Below are 18290 nucleotides of genomic sequence, written 5' to 3'. Positions count from 1 at the left end.
GCAACCCAGAACTTTCCACTCTCTTCTTTAAGCCGTAATGATATACAATGCCGGTTCCCCAGCTTTCAACGTGTGAGTCCATAAACCTGCTTACATCCTGAAGAACCCGTGAAATGCTGGATTGTGGGTCACCCATGGCACCAACTCTTGCAGAGAGCTTGAGCTGAAGTCGTTGGAGGGCTAAATGCAAAGGCTTCGTCACAAACACAGACAGGATCGCTTCCTGTAACTTGGCACACTCCATTCCCGAAACATTCCGATGTGTTGCGTAAGGAGTTATCACCGATCGAAACGGTTGCACTGGAATCCGTCCACGTGGTGGGATCAGAGCAAGCGCCTAAATCTTGGCAGTCAGGTCCGCATTTCGGTACACTGCAGTCGTCACCACTCCAATAGCGATCACAGGAGCAAACACCGGGAATGTTGTGACCGCAAGTACCATGACCTGAGCATGTAACGCCACGACATTTGTCCGTCTCGACATGTAGACGCACGAGAGAATTGCCACTGGAGAACCCGAGCAGCGACAGGTAGAGATAACCAGGTACTGCTTGAGTATAGGCTTCTGTTGCTTTACTGCAAATACGCGACGTAGATTTTAGACCGCGTGGGAATACGCCAAGTGACCCACAGAGGTTAATTTCATCACTAACTTTCGCGTCGTTAGTGCTAGAAAAACGAATGCTGCTGGCTGTCATCGCCGTCGGAAATTTCTCATCAAATGATGCGTATAAGTCCACGTCAGTCGTAGCTGGAGTACCGGATGGGTACTCTACGATAAAGGTGACATCGTAAGAGCTTGCATCTAAAGCAAACTTGAAAAACTTGTACTGCTTCGCCCCGACTGTCACACTTACTCCATCTTCTGTCAACACCGTCACGTCAGGATTTCCAGCAACGGAGCAGGAAACACCCGAGAATCCCACGGAGCATGTACAAGCACCAGACTCACAACTACACTCGCCTTTAGCTCCACAAGACAAGCTGGTACAGCCCGGAACGCACTCACAAGCGTCACCAGAGTACCCATTACGACAGGTACATTCCCCGGTATCCACATCACAGACGCCGTTACCAGAACACTGCGTGACATTTTTGCTGTTGCTCTCCATAGGACACAGCAGCTCCGAGCAGCTAACGCCCGTGTACCCACTAGCGCATAAACAGATCCCCGTGCTCCGGTCACAGCTTCCATGACTACTGCCTCCACACTCAGCATCATCGTGGCTTGGGCATTCAATTCCAGAGCAGTCGTCACCTGTGTGACCTGGAAAGCAGTCACACTCTCCGCTGGGAAGAAGTACTCCATTACCGGAGCATTTGTCCTGTAGAAGCTGGCAAATCTGTGAGCTGGGCGGACAAACAAGCTTTCCCTTATACCCAGCAACCTTAATCTCCCCACCTTCAGCAGGACACTGCACTTTGACCCCACCGATAGACAACGTTAACGTAGTCGCCGAGCAATCCAGTACTTTGTAGCAAGTAGGCCGCAATGCAGCAGAATCACCGGAAGCTCGACTCAGACTGGACTGGAAACATTTACTAGACAATCCAGCTTCTTCCATGTTATTCTTCGTGTCCAAAATCGTCGCAGTTCGTCCAATTCCACGGCAATCTCCATTATTGTAACCGCGGTAGAATGGACAATAGTCTGCGAATGTGTCCCGGCCACCAAAAAGAGGGTCCTTAAAATACTGAAAGCCCGCAGGGATACTGGAGCTATAGCTCGCAACGTTGCAATAGCCTTTGACGTTATAGTCTGCTGTACACCCGCGTTGAGACTTGTCCGTGCAGATGTAGCGGTCGCTCCATTGAGAACATCGAGACTTTGCAATCCCACAGCCTTCGTGATATCCCCACGGAAGCGGCTGGGCTTGAGAGAAGCTCACTTCGTACCACCCACTATCTGCAAACAGCGCTAGCGTGAGAGCAGAGTACACTGGATCATACGCACTGATGGCGCTCATGTACTCGTTCATAACGACGCGTTTCTCCCAGTGAGAGCTAAACGAAGAACCACCCTTATCTCCGTTCTCCAGCTCCAGCCCCGCATCCGCCCAGTTGAAACAGTTAAAGTGCCGCTTAATCTGTTGGACAACCTGTGGCGTGACGATCTTACTTACAGTTATTCCTCCAGTCCCCTTGGTTTGTACAACCACGTTATCATATTTCCAGAGTGGCCCGTTCCGTGGCTGACGAAAGTTGACAAAAAGTCGTTGAGAGAAAACCAGCGCGTGTGTCATCTCGTGTAGAGCCGTGCCCACTTGTTCGGTGCGACTAGCGCCGGTAGTTCCCGAAGGATTCAAGCGTGACGGACTAAAGTTGGCTTGGCCTGAAATGGGGCGGCCGAACTGGTCCAGGTTGCATGGTAGCGCCCACGCAATGACAGCTCCTATTGTGGGACGTGCCGTCACGTGCAGCAAATAATCCGCGTTGGCCACGCCGTTGGTGCGGTAGAAAGCGGGCATCGAGTTGCTGCAGCAAGCCCAATCCGTCTCGTTAGAGCACGACATCCCCTTGACGACGAGGTTTCCTGCTACACGCTGGACAGAGAGAATGCTCCCAAAGTAGTCGGAGATAGTATTGAGCAGAACTGAAGTGAGGAAATCTTTTTTGGCAGGCGTCAGGATATCTTCCTGTGAGCAAGTGTACGCTTCGTTGTCCACTCGAACGACCTCACCCACTTTACCGCATTTGTAGCCAGGATCGCTGCAAAACAAACAATAAAATCACATTGTTGTTAGAAAATACTGCAACGGTGGATCGAGCGAGATGAGCGAACACCTTACGAGAAGAGCTTCGAGACGTCAAAAGCGATTCGTAATGGTTGAAAAGGGGATGATGTCGTAGTGGCTTCAAGTTTGCGAGCCGTCTGCGTTGTCATTAACCCGATCGTGTCCAGGAATGCTGTAGTAAAGTAGTTTTTATGAGCTGAATTCTGCTCCAAAGGTTCTCCTTGAGCGAGCGTCTGCGGAATAATAAGCGATTCTGGGTCCACTGTGCGTCCGAACTGGTCTGCTTTCCTGTCGTGAATGCAGTCATGGTGGTGGTGCCTTGGTGACTCGATTGACGTTGCTGTTGCAACGGCTAGAAGCTTCCATGTTGTCAACTGAAACGTTGCGATGATAACAATCAGCACTTGAATCCGCTGAGAGCTCCGACTTCTTGCTCTCATTTCTTCAGGCGCCAAAATTCGATTATCACTTGCAAGCACCGGAAGTTTCATGCTGAAAAAAAAACGATCGTTAAAAATAATGAGAACTTGAAAGTCACGTCGGCAATTGTCGTTACTTGGCGTCAGGGCTAGTGGATGTTCGTACTGACGCTATCGTCCATCCAACGAATGCAATTTCCTTCCTCATCCCCAGAAAGCAGTTGTCGTTGCTCCGGACCGAGAGTAAGTGATGTCACCTTCGCGCGATGATCAAGCAAAAGTTTCAGAATGAAAAGCTGGCAGGAAGGTATCACCTGAGTGCGCGGGCTTGACGAGCCTAGAATCGACACCGGCATGTTGACACAGTCCGTGCGCTTGGAGCTGCTTGGTGAGGTACAGATTCGTGGAGACTCTGAAGCTTCTGCATCCTGGTTCTCCTTCCTCTGTCGCTCCAAATCGGCTGGGTATCTGATCCCCCATAAGGCAATTGCCCCATTCACGTGGCCAGTGACCGCGATAACTCCACTTTGCCACGAATCACAGCGAGTTGATATCGCACGCGACTACAACAACAAGACAAACACACAAAGCTGGTTAGTTGGCATGAACCAAGCGCATTTTTCTCTTCTACACGCTCTTACAATTGCATGAAGACCAAAAGCTGACGAGCTTGATGCTGCGAGAAGATCCCCGTTGATACTCCACAGTCGTATTTCCGAGCTCGTTGCTGTTAACACATTTCCATTCGCACTGTTGATGGAAACGTGGGAGACTGTCGCGGCGTGTCCAGCTAGCTCCTGGAGTAGCGCTCTCGTTCGTAAATCCCATAGCAACACAGTTCGATCTGCCGAGGCGCTTGCGATTAAATTGAATTCCTTGTTGATGGCGACACAGATGACAGCGTCACTGTGGCCAACGAACTTTGCTGCTTGTTTAAACACTCGACGTCCGTCCGAGGCTTTAGAGCATTCAATCAGATTCACGACCGCATCGTCTCCTCCTGTCACAAGAAGTGCACCGTCATCCGATACTGACGCGCAGTTGATAGCGTCGTGGTGTGCTCCTTCAATCACAGCGAGAACTTTATTGGCTTCGCGATATCGACCGGTGCCTGAACTTTGCTGATGCACACGAAGCTTCATGACTCCACTGTTATTCCCCCAATCCAAATATTTCGCATATCGTGGAGGCATAAAGCAGCACCCCACACCTTGGCACTGGATCTTGTCGTGCACTAACTTGACGTCTCCAATCGCAGTTCCATTCACTTGTATTGCAACAACAGAGTGCTTTTTCATGAACACGTAGTCTTTCCCGATCGCAACCAGCGCCGGAGCCAACGGAGTATGCCACTTAACATACGCCTCGATAGTACTCAGTGTCATTCCATCGTATTGGTGTCCTACAGAAGGATTCATCGGTGAACCTGCTTCGGTAACCGATGCGGTAGGTACTAGTGTTGGTACTTTACGTTGAGGATGGGGACTCGAAAAAAGTCGCGACGGAGTTTGTCCGAAATTCTCAATCTGCGCCAGTGTAGCCGCTCGTATTATGGGGTCTGTGATCTGCTCAATGTCCACGGTTCCTTCATATGTGAAGTGCATAAACACATTCTGGGCATTCTCCGCAGCTTGACCGGTCTGTTTGGCACCAAATACTAGATCAATCCACTCATGAAGATGCTCTGAGACGTACTTGGACTCCAGTGCTCGTCGATTCAATCGTACAAATTCGCGTGGATCACCATGAGCCCATGGCGGCAGAATCACGTGCCATACTTCCTCACCGCTTTGAGTAGTGCCGAACACACAATTGTTGGCATTGTAGAGAAATTCAGGGAGGTAGAAAAATTCAGGAATGAGTTCACGTACGTCTTGCAAATTGTCTCTGGAAGCGGAAGTCCAGGACGACGGGATACTACGGAATAGTCGATCTGGATGGTCAAAGACACCTCCCTGTAACTCTAATGCCAGAGCCGTGAAAGGTTCTAAGCGAATTAGGTAGTTGATCACGTATGCAGAGCACGAATAGTGTGTGCCGTAATGAAACGCCGGCGTTCCTGGATCCATATCTTGGCTCATGGACGCATATCGTTCACAAAACTGAGCTGCACGGTTCGCACTAATCGCCCCCATTGGTTTGGACAAATCCCGAAAAGTTTCGCTTGCATCCAGATCGAGAAATTCGCTAGTATAATCAGCGATTACCCAAGGGAGCACTGGGTATTGCGTGATGTCGTTGAAGCTGCGTCCGGCCAATGTGTTCAAGTGAATCAGATACTCAAAGTTGGTGATAGACCCACGCAACCATCGTTTTGTGACTGTCTGGCGTATCCTCTTGATCGATGGGACTAATGCCCCCCTACGAAGAACGGGGCTCCAGAAGATACTATTCACCAATGGCATTTGGAAGAGAAGTTTGACAACTTCTTCTCGCTCAGCAGACGACTGCAATTGAAGGAAGGAAGTAGAACCAAATGTGTCGAAGAGCTCGATACCAACAGGTCGCAACTGATACTTGATCCGGCAGAATTGCTTAACGTGTGCGTACTTTATACTCCAGCGCGGGCTTGTTTGTGTTGATAACCCATTTGCGGGCTCGCCAGGTTGCGCGGTCATGTCTGGTAAAGGAACAACCGTGAAGAATTGGTCGCCTTCAGCTTTGGATCCAGAAAACTGCATACCCAGATCAGTCAGAGCAGCCTGGATGAGCCTCTTCGTAGTTTTTTTCTTGCTACCTGTTGGGGTGCTCGAGTTCTTGCCACTCTGAGTGCTTGGCTGAGTCGATATACTTTCGCCTGACGAATTGGGATTCAACTCTGGCGTGGTGGCTGATATCGTGTTGCTTTCTTGAGTGGTATCTGGGTTGTTGTAGAGCTTCGTATACCCGCCGATAAAGTACATTCCGTGTCGACAGATCACGAAGAGACCAGGAGTTCTCCCCATACCCACAATGTACGCGGCATCGAAGCTTCGCATTGGGGGGTAGTCATCTCTCCGAAGAAAGCGAGCGATAGCTCCGTACACTACATCCGACGAGGTATCTACTCGCTTCACCTGATCTGTCTTTGGTGACATTGGCTCAAATGAGGAGGAAACATCGACTGCGTCTCGTGTACCCGCATCATTTTCCAGTACATCTAGAAGTGAGGCTGATTGTTGGTTTGGTGTCGTTTGGTCAGGGCCCTCGGAGTCATCACTTTCTGCACCTTCGACGTTTGATGTGTGTGCAGATCCAATTGCTGTTTCTTCGTCGAGCTCATCGCCTGATCCATCGCACTCACTATTATCCGCGACCTTAGTAGTATTCATCTGAAGCGAGCGGATACTCTCCTGTCGTACCGCATACAGTGCATACTGTGTCGCCTCAGCGTCTGCCGCGTCAAAAAGCGTTGGCGAGATCGACTGTCCATCAGGAATATCGGCAGAGTCTTTGATCACGTGGCCAATGTCCGCTACAACAGACGGCGACACGCCCATACTCACTATTTCATCCATACCCTCTGCATCCTCGAAGAAAGAGGTATATAGCGTCTGAGCGATCAGAAGTGCTGTCACGTCTCCAGAGCTGTCCACAAGATTCTCGAGTAACTGGCGGGTCCAGTCCATCCTGCAGCGAGTTAAAATATCTCGCAGCCTTTGCGCGTTCCCCTCTGTAACCTGTTCAGCTTGCTGCCGGCAGACAAATTCTCTAAAAACTTCCACAGCATCGTGGAATTCCATGCTTCGTCGGAAAAGCTGGTTGTTTTGGTAATTTGCTGCATTCATCAGTTCACTTGAAGGCCGAAGTGAGTTGTCTGCATCTTTCGGTTTGACATCGGCCTCTTGGGTAAGACCAGTCTCTGACCATGCAGCAGACATTCTATCTTGTAACGTGTAGTCCCGTACAAGTCGAAGTCGCATTCGCTGTGGCCCCTCCGTTGGATCAAGACTGTATCCAAGTGATTTACGCTGGAAAATACTCCTTTGCTGATCCAAATCGGTAACGGGGTCAAGCTCGTGGGCTCCTGACTGCCATTTTCCTGTCTGCCAAATGTTCCGAGTGTATGCTAGACGCACAGACATCTCGCGCCATTGAGATAATCCGTCGTTAATCGATTCTAGCGTACTTTCTCGAATGCTCGTGTACTTCATCACTGTTTTCTTTGCAACAATATCGCGACGATCGGATTCAAAGCCATCATAGATATCGTTCTTGGGCACCTCTTTTCGGATGTCCAGGTGTACGGGGAATTTGGTGTCGAGGCTTAGCTCTGCGCCCCCAGAAACCTTTCGGAGACAGACACACGACAGGAGAACTTCCTGTATATGTCGATGAATCGAGTCAGTTCTTGCCACGATGAGATCTTCCAACAACGCATGATTCTCCGCCAGCCAGAGCTGGAACTGACACCAGATTTCTTGATTAAGCGAAACATCAGTACTGGTAGCGTGAGCACCCTTATCTTCATCAGGAACATGAAGAGCGTACAGAAGACGATCGAAACCGCCATGAAAAATATCAACAGCTGCCTCCTTCTTGGTAGACGTGATGGTATGCAGCACCGATGCTCGTGGTTCTGCAATTAGGATATCTTTCAGGACGTCGAAGCGCTGATCAATTAGAAACTGCCACATTACAATTGCAGAGTGGCGAACATTAGCCGAGTCGTCCATCAGCATTCGATAGAGTTGAGATGCCAGAGCAAGAATGAAACTGCGATCAGACTCAGCTCCGATGCCAAACTCTTTGTGCGAGTTTGCACTGAGACTTCGAACTCTGTACGCCCGGCGAGATTGACGTCCTGATGGCGCACTACTGGACTCATTGGCATTGCCGGCATCGCTGGTAGTATTCTGTGTCACGATGCCACAAACGACGACGCCTTGCCACTTCGGTTGCTGTAGAAGTATGTGCTTCGATTCTACCAGACAACTCAGTATTCTCTGGAAAGTAAACCTATCTCTGTGAGCACTAATCAGCTCGTTGAGCAAAACTGTCTGCGCACAGTAAATGAGGACTCCATAGAAAAACTGCTGCTGCTCCACACCCACAGCTTCCACAATCTCATCTCGAGAGCATAGATCACAGCACGACAAGAAGAATTCGAGAGCATCCACTCCAAAGCAGGCAGTAGCACAAGAGTCACTACTTTGAACTTCTGCAACAAACTCAACAAACGTACTTGCAAAGCTTTCGTCAAAATCTTGGATGTCTGAAGTGACGGTGTCTTTGATAGACTCTTTCAAAAGATGGTTATCCTCGTCTCCCAAATACCGAGCGAGTGCAACGCTCACGATACCCATGTTCTTCATGGCTACCAGGGTGGTGGTGTTTGTCAGAACCTTCTGTCGCTCTAAGACAAATTTTAAAAGCGCCAACCAGCACTTCTGTCCAGCCACGCATGCTAGAATCGATCCACCTTGCTTTGTAATGTTCTCATCGAGAGCTTCTAAGAAGAGCATCGTCAAATATCCGAATTCGTTCCCAGAAAGAGCCCGATCCATGGTGACTTGAATGAGATGCACACAAGCATCTGCAATAGAAAAAGGAGCACGCGGTTCTGCGCCCATTCTTTCAGCTAGTATCTGAAGTGTATCGCACATAGAATCCGGAGAGGCGCTCACCGCAAAATCACAAGCTCCTGAATTCGGACCGTCATCCATTGAGCCCGAAGCAGGACAACTTAAGAGACATTGCACTAGGATTCTAAACAATGTGGCGCTTGATTTGCACATAGCAGCGAAAAACGACGGGCTGGTTTCAGTTTGATATGCGACTTTTTCCAACACGATCACAGTGACTCTAGTAGCAACGCTGTTGTTGGCCAGTCTACAATTTTGTAGCAACAAATCTCCGATCAGATCCCACACTTGATCAACACAGCGTAGCGCAGCTATGTTCGCAAGAGGTTTTACGCCAACTCCAGTTGTCGAGACTGTGTCAGGGCCGCAGTAACTTGCGTCACCAACAGGAAAGTTGAACACGTAAGCGATCAGTGGAATGAACACACAGCAATCGGTGCTGTACTTGCGCAACACGCGCTTCAACTTCTGCATCAAAACAGTGTGGCATAACAAATGTTCGGCGAAATTCGCGTGAGATTGAGCCAGCGAGAACAGGATTCGGATCGCCAATAATACTTCAACAGATATCCACGGGCCATCTTCACGACCTTGATCAATCACCTCCAAAAGCACATTTACGAAGCCATCAACCGGGTACGTCGAGGAAAACGATTTCCCAGGCTTTACAGAGCTGTCACTTAAAGGCGATCCCAAAGCTGCAGTTTCGAGGCTATTGCCGGCTTCGATGCGCTTGTCATCTCTTTTCTTAGCTACTGGAAAAATTATTTCGCGATTTAAAACTGCTTCGACGATAGTGTCGGAGAGGTGGAAACCCCGTGGTTGTGCGTCCGAAACACCACTGCTTTCGCTATGTGATGCATCATTCTCGATTTCATGGAGCACAAATTGAAGCAGAATGATCCGAATCGGACTCCCTCGTGTATGCAGGACACTATTCGTCATGGAAAGCAACAGCATTTCGCCCATCCCATTGATATCGTCCACATGGCTTTCAATGCGCACAAAGGCTCGTAGCAATGACAACGCGTACTGCAGAATTGCTTCAAATGTCGGCTCCGAGAACTTAGGGAAGCACCATCTCATCTCCAACGCAGTAGCTTCGTCCATTCTGCATTCCTCGTTTCCTAGCTCTGTTAAATACGTGAGGATCCACTGAAGAACTCCCGATCTTCGTAGCTGCCGAGCATTAAAGACTGCGTTCGGGTTTGCAGGCACTAGTAAGTCCATTAACAGCGACACAAGCTGGCACTGTAGATGATGCGGCAATTTCCTCCGTAGTTCTCCATTCAGCAGTACTTGAGCAAGAGCGACAGAATCCACCACCACTGGATGCGCCAATTGCGTCTTCCCACTGCTGAAAGTTGCGTAAGGGACCAATGTCCCAGCCACAGCTAGCCGCACAACACACGTGAGCACGTTTTCATCGATCAAAGCCACCCGTGAGCAGAGAAGAGCTGCGATCAATGTGTAGCCATTAGATTCGATGCACTCTGCCATGCAGGACGGATTGCGTCGTAGAATGATTGCCATCATTTCTAGCACCAGGCAGAAGTCACAGTGTCGGGTCGCGTTATCTAACAGCGGAAAAAAAATTTGGCTTAGGCCTCCAACTGATGGTAGCGATCGCGCTAAATCCAAGCCATTCGATTGATCGCAGTTCACATAGTGAACCTGGGTGTGGATCAGCACAGGTGTGTTGCAGCGGTCGCTGGATGATGTGTTCAGCGTGAAGAGAACTGTTTCTTCAGAGAACTTACAGGATTGTAGTAATGCTTCCGTCTCAGCACCAAAGGAGCTCATTGCGCACTCGTAGCTGACAAAGTTCCGGAATGCAGCCACCTTACTCCGCTCCTTACGGGAAGATCCACCTCCTCCAGTCGCGAGACGCAATCCTTCAGCTAGTTCTTCCTTTTTGGCGATCATCGATTCTGCAATCAGCGCAGCACCTGCAGCGACTGCATCGTTGGTTGTGCTTTGTGCCATGTTAACAACGTCGTTCCAGTCTCTGCACTGGCGACGACAAGATCGCCCAAGCTTGGTAAGATGCAATCGCTGAGCAAACTGGGCGATTTCGACCCCTCGATCGGCCGCTCGAGCTATATGTGAGCTCGCTAGGGCTTCCAGCCAATCCCCGACTGAACGATACGAATGACCACTGAATAGGTGCGAAAAAGTCGGGCCTAGAGAGAATATCCCCACAATTGTAGTACTCGGAAGGAGTTCATCTGTCAACCACGTCGGGCCGATTTTCCATGATAACGCAGAATGAGGACTGCATACTTGTGCGTCACTACCGACAAACGCTTGGAAGGATCCAACAGCAGGTGCTGAAGGATAGTTGAGTTTCTTTGTCGCAACTTCCTGTCCGTCTATGTATACCGTAATCAGAGAACTCCCCATAACCGATTTTCGGTGTGTAAACGCGAAGTGATGCCAATCTCGTTTTCGTTCTGTCTGCTCAACTTGTGAAGGACTATTGACACCAATCGGAACGGCAGTAGGCCTCAGCTCATCGATTGCCACGGTGTCAAACACGACCGACGTGCGCTTTGAATTGGGGTTAATACTGGGTCCTGAGTTTACAGTCCCCGTGTGAAAGCGAAGAAAGCCGGTCGAGTGCTCGAAGAAAGCACGTATGAAACAGCCAGAAGTCTCGAGAGAATAAATGGAGACAATGCAGGCAGATCCTTCCTCTGAATCACTTGGTAAGTTCTCCATAGGTCTGCTCACACCATGATCACTGTCACTCGATACTCCAAATGACGTAAGCAGCGTGTTGCTCGAGGCGCGATCATTTTTTAAAACACTCTGGTCACCCGAGTATTTTGCGCTGTTGCACTGCTTCATGGCACTCCACCACATCTCCTTAGTATCTGCGTCAGCGCAACTTGCCAGAAATACTCGTGTTTCCGACACAAATGACCACTCTAATGGCCCCTTTTGAGCAATATTCGCCACTTCTAGCTCTCCGATAGCATCTTCACGGGTAACAGCTCCGTCTTTCGACTTAAACAGCGTCAGGGTTGTACCCACTAAAACACAGTACGCATTCATTCGTTCCTCGTGGTTGTCATCAGGTGTCAAACTCAAGCTGCCTTCACATAGTGGAAGCGATACTGTAGATCTTGTGAAGGCTTCTGAAGTCGAGCCTTTTCTGTTGTCGCAAGCTGGTAAGGCAGGGAAGCGAAGCCAACATGAAAACGAGTATCCCGATGGCGGAGGCCACACTCGGTCAGCACTGTTCACAATATGAACGTATCGCCCAGTCTGTTCAGCTCCTTGTGGTTTACCCACCGATATATTCCGGATAACAGGACTTCTCAGTAAATTCTGAAGCAATAACAGCCCAGTCTCTGGAGTCTCGTTGGATGTGGCATTTTCGATGTCGTGTTTTTCACCGAGAAGATTTGGCATCGCTTTTCCCACAAGTCTCAGAACGTCATGTAAGTGTGGGATTGAGAGATCCTCTTCCAGTGCGACTGCCACTATCCATTTCACTAGGTATGAACTCAACGGATTCCCTGCATCTCTTACCCTACTTATCAGGTAAGGATCATCCATCCACTGAAATACACCAGCGCATACCAGACGAATTGCCCGATCTTTCCTCGAAATTAAACTAGCATCACTTACACATTCAAGCATCAAGATCAGCTTCTTCATTGTGTCGATGGCATCGCTCTCCGACAAGCTTGGCAATAGTCTAAACACTATGTAAACGGCATCGCCATTGTGAATTTCGCTTTGCGAGACACCACTTGATACAAGACAAAATATTCGTTGTAGGACCATTTCCCTCTTTGCAGTTTGCATGACACCAGATGCAACAATACAGCTCGCAATGGTAGAATACCCACCGATAGACCTGAAATACTCGACATTATCGTCGTTGCCATGTTGCAAATCAAGTGTGATGCTTAATATCTCCAGTACGAGGTCCATTATTCGAAATACGCGTCCATGCGAGTCGCCGTCCGCACTCACATCAAGAGATGAAAACAGCGCAACCAGCATCTCATAGCCCTGGCATGATCTCCACAATGCCGCTACAGTTGAGCCACCCACCTTGAGTACATCCATTAAAGTGTGCAACAGTAACGATTGTCGCCAAATTGCTCCACGGAAGCGCTGCAGCAAGTCTAGAACGGTGCTTATATCCAACTCCACTCCAGTCTGGAGCGCCTGGCTAACACTTTCACGGCTACTTGGATATCGTAAAACTGTCGCTAGTTCCGTAAATACAGCCGTAATCGAGAACTCGTTTAAGTGGGGGTCGTCTTCATGAGCGATATCGAAAGGGGTGGCCATGACGTCGCTCGATACGAGTACGTCGATAATAGAGTACAGCGATTGAGATGTTCCGGCTTGTCTGAATCGAGCACATTCCTGGGCATTATGGCGTAGCATTAAGCAAAGCAAATGTCCGTACATGTCGAGGTGGGGCTTAAGACTCATCAGAGCGTGGCGCGTTGTAGATATCTCTGTTTCTGGGACAGCACTTAAGCACGTAGCAATCTGACCCAACCACACGTAAATTCCTCGATCCATCAGCCCAAAAGCGCTCAGCTCTTGCTTGTACCTCTCCGCGTCGGAATTTTTCAGGATTTTTGTCAAACACTCACACATTAAAGCCGAAAGCGTTGGCATCGTTCCTTCCTCAAAAGCTCTCAACATTGCTTCAGGGCTTAATGTTGATGGCAGTTCGAGATCGGCCGGCTCTTCAGCTTTCTCTTTCCTTGCGTAAAAAGTAAGCGGGCCGTATGCTATAAGCAACCCACACACCACTGATAATATCTCGTGAGGAAGGGAGTCTTCGGGTTTTGCAGCACAACAAACATACTCCACGATACGCAAGATAATTACTTGGGTGTCATAGAAGCTCGTGTGTGGCAATTTCGTCAACAGTAGCGCTAACGTTCGCGTTTTGGGCTCGAGAAAAACGAAATTGTCGTAATCACTTGTGTAGATATGAAGTACTTGGGTTAGCAATTGCAGTACCAGATGCTCTTTCCGATGTAAAATTTCGGTACTCAGCTTCGATGCTGTGTCTGTACTGGTGGTCAGATCACTAATGTAGTTCAGCAGTAAGTCTCTCATGGTAGAAAAAGCATTCACATTTCTTGCACCAAACGTGCTTGAGCCTATTGAGCGGTCAGCACTGTCACAGCTGTCCGATGAACGAGACCCAAGAGGCATAAGTAGCGTCAACATATCCAACAAGGCAGGGATTTCGTCTTCCGAGCACGTATCTAGGAGGCGCAACAATAACGCGTATCCACCTGCGGCCTGAAACGCTTCCAATAGAACTGGCGTAAAGCGACACGTTTTCTCAAGAACGTAAACGAGAGACTTGAGCCCACTTCGCACATCGTAAGAAGGCAGGCAAAATACCTCGCACGAAGTTGGCGGCTCTTGGTCGCTGGACTTCTCAGCCACTGGAGAACTAAGAGGCGCCGTCGGAGTGGTGGCTTCTCCACGACCACGAGTGAGCCCAAGGGCCTCGCTAACAGCAGCTGCAGCCGCAGAATCGTCGATCCCAGTCACTCGGCAAGCATGAATGGATCGCTCTGAGGTCGAGCGGAGATATGCATGCAATGCCCGCTCCGCCGTTTCCGTGGTGGTGGGCGTGGCCAGCGTATAATTCGTTATCCGTTCAACACTTTTAGCAATGATATCGCAATCCAGCAAGTACCAAGTGAGTCCAGCGCTAAAATTTCGCTCAGGTACTGACATGAGAGCTCGGCTGCAATAGTCACGAACAAATACTGCCGCCAATGGATACTCCTCAGCAGTCATGGCGATTAGGTTCGGCAGCTCGCACCGAAACTTTTCCATTAGCGTCCCGTTCGAAGCGATAGCGACCACACCGTTCATCAACAATTCGAGTGGCGGGATCATATCTTCAAATAATCCTGATGGAACAGACGATGGCGGTTCTTCGCTCTGTTTTACAGCCTGGATCTGTTTCACCAAGTTGCTTAGCTCCTCCTTCATAGAAAATATTCGCATCTTCGCCACAAAATCCAGCACCAACGACGGGAACGCCGTCTGCTCGCACAATGCAAGCCCCATTGGACTCGAAAAGTAGCTCTTCAGCTGCTCCAAAGACAGCTCACCTGAAAATTATAGTGATGCAATAATCGTTAGCTGTTAAATACCAACCCGACAGTAACTTCAACATCATCGATGCATAAGTAGACCTGACTGCTGCTCAAGCTTGCCCGCTGCTTCCTCGACAAATTCTTTCAAGTTCTTTAGCTCCTGATCGAACTGCTCTCCATCCAATATTTTGGTGATCCTGCACACCAAGAAAACGAATCACTGAGCTTCCTCGTCTTGTAAGCCCCTTGCAGTGCCACATACACTGCCTTAATATGTGCTGCTACGCCTCGCAGCACTGCATCCAGACTCCTCACCATTTCCTATATACCATACATAAGTAATGTTATCGTGAATTACAGCGCTAGATTCTTACAATTTCTTCAATTTAAAACGATGTTGTAAGTGCGCACTTGATCAGCAGGAAGAGGATGCGGATGCGACGCAGAAGACAGCAGGAAGCCTCCCCACCGCTTAGCAATGGGTACATAGGATGAGTCTGCATCCGCAGTAGGTGTCGAGGCTTCACGGACGTTCTCGGCCGACTGCGTGCGTGCGAAGATGCCGCCCAGCAACTTCTTCATGGCGGGTCGCAAGCGAATGCGGGCATGGAAACCCCGCTCAAGCTGATTTTTTGGTCAATCCATTTCTATCCCACTTAAGTAGCGAGTTAAGAAATTAATTTGCTTGACACTGATTTATTGTGCAGTTTGCAACGTGCAGGTACAAGTGCAAGTGCAGCTAACCGAGACTATCCCATGGCGGACGAGACGGAGGTTGAGACGGTCACCCGCATTCACGCAGTAGACATTCGGGACTTGTACCCGGATCGAGCACCGGAGGACGCCACTTCGAGAGTGTGTCTGCTCTGCGGTGCCAAGCTCAAGGACAAAACGCACAATCTGACTCGGCATCTGGAGCGACACCACGCCGGGGCGCTGCTACAGTTGTTGGAGCAACGCAACCAGGCGTCACCCAGTGTGTTGGCTTCGAGGACCAGACGCACGCAACAGGAGAAGACGACGGCCAGACAGACGACAGCTGGTCAGGTGGAGGACTCGGTGCTTAAGGCTGGAGACGCCAAGCTCGCGCTGGCGAGGTGGCTTGCGCAAGAACAGCTACCCGTTGATTTGATCGAAAAGTCCGGTTTCCGAGAGTTCGTTGAGGCCCTCAATGAACAATTCAGCCCGCCAAAGAGAGAAGAATTGCGGCGGTTACTGGGTACGTTGGTGGCAGGCACCGATGACAGCAAACTGGGTGAGTCCGACATGATGACCGATAGCAATGCCGTTTCTTCGACGGTGGAGATGATGGCGCTGAGGGCTACGTGTCGCTGTAATGAAGACTCGCCTCTGGTCTCTTGCAGTCGAGTCGCGTGTGATATCGTCGACAGCGGAAAGGCCAAAGTGAAGGTGTTACGAGCAGCCGCGTCACTCCTCGACGGGCAAACTTGTCGGGGTAAAATTCTCGGCAAGAACGGCGTACTTGGTAGATCCTTCGTTGGCGTTATCGCTGAGACGCAGTCCGAAGTCACGTCTGTAAAGCTGCTCGATAAGGTTGTGGCGTCCCCATTTATCTTTGATACAGTACCAACCAAGCCGGAGCAGCACGAACAGCATCGCCAGGAAACCCACACCGATGCTTGCTTGCTTCAGCCTTCCGACAGCGACTTCTCCTGTATCGGTGTGAGCGCATCCAGTGGCGCTCTCGCCGAGTACATCGTGGTGCCAGTCTCCAACCTCTCTGTTGTTCCCCCAGCCGTCCCCGATGACTTAGCACTGCTATCCGACGACATCTCTGTCGTTCTCTCCATCGCCAACGAGCTCCAGCGGCGACAAGTAACCAACATTGCGATCCTATCTGACGGACCGTCAGCCATCCTGTCGAACCTATTGACGCGATATCTACATCAAAACGTGCAGTTCGCACCGCAAAATCTCCACGTGTTCTCCACGTCAACAGTCAGCACCTCCGTGTGGTCGCAGCACGTATCCCTCACTCCTCTAGATATTTATCAGCCTGCTGCTGTTGCTCAAGTGATGGCGCGACAGACCGAGTTGGCGTTGGACGTCGTCGTGGATCTCATTGGCTCCGAGGCTTCTGTCGAGTTCGCCCTGTCGCTGGTACAGTCCATGGGCTGCGTTGTGCTCGTGGACAGGTCGCGGCTGGAGCTACACCCGCAATCGACGATTCCCATGGATATGAACTCCGTTGCCGTTAGAGAGCTGGAGGTCGTCAGTATACAAGACTGCAGAAGCTTCTTGGGCGACGCATTGCAGTACTTGGCCACACAAGCGCAAAATCGAGAGAGCGCGACGGAGCTGCGTGAGTGTCTGCTAGACAGTGTGAAGCTCTCGTGGGCGCTTCACGAGCTCCAGACGATCCCTGAGCGAACGCTAGAAGCGCGGTATCTTCAAGTGGTTTTGACTTGATTAAGTACGATATGTAGGCGAAATGGCTACATTTACATACATGTACTACAGCTTTGAGCGGAAGCGCTTAAAGGACTGCTGCAGCCCCACGCCTTGCTTGACGGCATCTGCAACCTTGTTGTCTTGTTCTTCGATGATCTCCGCCTTGGCTGCAACTTCAGCTGCGTGCTCAACAGGAACGACGATCACGCCGTTGACGTCGCCTCTGATGATGTCGTTGCTGCGGACAACGCATCCACCTACCACCACGGGACAATTCACGTCCACAACCGTCGTTGTGCCTTGCTTTCCGTGCACTGACGTACCACGAGAGAAGGCTGGGAAGCCCATCGAGCTGATCTCTTGTACGTCGCGCACTCGTCCGTCCGTTACGACACCAGCAATGCCGCGATATTTGGAGGCGGTGGCCAATAGTCCGCCGAAGACACCGGATGTACTACCGTTGGGAGAACTGATAACGATCACCTGTCCTCGCTCGGCTCTGTCCACGTAATGGAACGGTAACTTCTTTACTGCGGGGCCCGTGGCAGGAACGACTTGCACTGTAAATGCAGGTCCACAGATATCCACCTTTAAGGGAGAGTCGAAGCCGCGCACGAGACTTACATCAACGAGGTGGCCCTGGATTTTCAGCCTAGCCATGGCATCGGCAATGACGCAGACAGAGAGCTTAAGCAGACGCTGCTGCACGTCACAGGTTACAGGCGCGGAGGTCATCGAATTGCGAGAGGAATCGTGAATCACGATTCCTGTTCGTGATTGCGTTTCCTGTGACAAAGGTCGTTGAAGCTCACGAACGGTTTTGAGGGGGCACTAAAAAAAGTAATACAGTACTGCACCCCGTTTTCGCGGGGGTGGACCATTTAGGATCTGCAAATAAATTCGATTTTAGCATACAAACAATAGTTCATTTGGATTCATGATCATCACATCCGGAAGTTTATCAAAGGTCCAAGGGCGCGAAAACGGGGTGCAGTACTGTATCGGTATTTAAACAGGTGCACTAAAAGGTATACTACTTAGTACAATATGAATTCC

The 18290-nt window shown here is 50.0% G+C and overlaps 6 protein-coding genes across 6 annotated transcripts; 1 reads left to right on the top strand and 5 right to left on the bottom strand.

The window, feature by feature from the left end:
* Positions 1 to 337: 337 nt before the first annotated feature.
* On the bottom strand, positions 338 to 2513 carry PITG_08774 (leishmanolysin-like peptidase; the record flags this gene model as incomplete). Its single annotated transcript, XM_002902808.1, has 2 exons — positions 338 to 372; positions 416 to 2513. 2 exons carry the CDS (start codon positions 2511 to 2513, stop codon positions 338 to 340), a joined length of 2133 nt encoding a protein of 710 aa, XP_002902854.1.
* A 790-nt stretch (positions 2514 to 3303) lies between these two features.
* On the bottom strand, positions 3304 to 6099 carry PITG_08773 (uncharacterized protein; the record flags this gene model as incomplete). The annotated part of the gene is made up of 3 exons (XM_002902807.1): positions 3304 to 3717; positions 3796 to 5887; positions 6041 to 6099. The coding sequence occupies 3 exons, from the start codon at positions 6097 to 6099 to the stop codon at positions 3304 to 3306; spliced, it is 2565 nt and encodes an 854-aa protein (XP_002902853.1).
* A 3080-nt stretch (positions 6100 to 9179) lies between these two features.
* PITG_08772 (uncharacterized protein) lies at positions 9180 to 11775 on the bottom strand (the record flags this gene model as incomplete). The annotated part of the gene is made up of 6 exons (XM_002902806.1): positions 9180 to 9186; positions 9293 to 9465; positions 9604 to 11178; positions 11245 to 11414; positions 11574 to 11608; positions 11735 to 11775. The coding sequence occupies 6 exons, from the start codon at positions 11773 to 11775 to the stop codon at positions 9180 to 9182; spliced, it is 2001 nt and encodes a 666-aa protein (XP_002902852.1).
* Positions 11776 to 13283: 1508 nt separating this feature from the next.
* PITG_08771 (uncharacterized protein) lies at positions 13284 to 14556 on the bottom strand (the record flags this gene model as incomplete). The annotated part of the gene is made up of 5 exons (XM_002902805.1): positions 13284 to 13302; positions 13496 to 13727; positions 13791 to 13879; positions 13931 to 14132; positions 14205 to 14556. 5 exons carry the CDS (start codon positions 14554 to 14556, stop codon positions 13284 to 13286), a joined length of 894 nt encoding a protein of 297 aa, XP_002902851.1.
* Positions 14557 to 15578: 1022 nt separating this feature from the next.
* Positions 15579 to 17252, top strand: PITG_08770 (uncharacterized protein; the record flags this gene model as incomplete). Its single annotated transcript, XM_002902804.1, has 3 exons — positions 15579 to 16049; positions 16128 to 16325; positions 16476 to 17252. 3 exons carry the CDS (start codon positions 15579 to 15581, stop codon positions 17250 to 17252), a joined length of 1446 nt encoding a protein of 481 aa, XP_002902850.1.
* A 45-nt stretch (positions 17253 to 17297) lies between these two features.
* PITG_08769 (demethylmenaquinone methyltransferase, putative) lies at positions 17298 to 17969 on the bottom strand (the record flags this gene model as incomplete). The annotated part of the gene is made up of 1 exon (XM_002902803.1): positions 17298 to 17969. The coding sequence occupies one exon, from the start codon at positions 17967 to 17969 to the stop codon at positions 17298 to 17300; it is 672 nt and encodes a 223-aa protein (XP_002902849.1).
* Positions 17970 to 18290: the final 321 nt, after the last annotated feature.

The sequence above is a fragment of the Phytophthora infestans genome, genomic scaffold (assembly GCF_000142945.1).
Source record: "Phytophthora infestans T30-4 supercont1.16 genomic scaffold, whole genome shotgun sequence".
NCBI lineage: Eukaryota > Oomycota > Peronosporomycetes > Peronosporales > Peronosporaceae > Phytophthora > Phytophthora infestans.
This window is presented reverse-complemented; position numbering and strand designations above follow the sequence as displayed.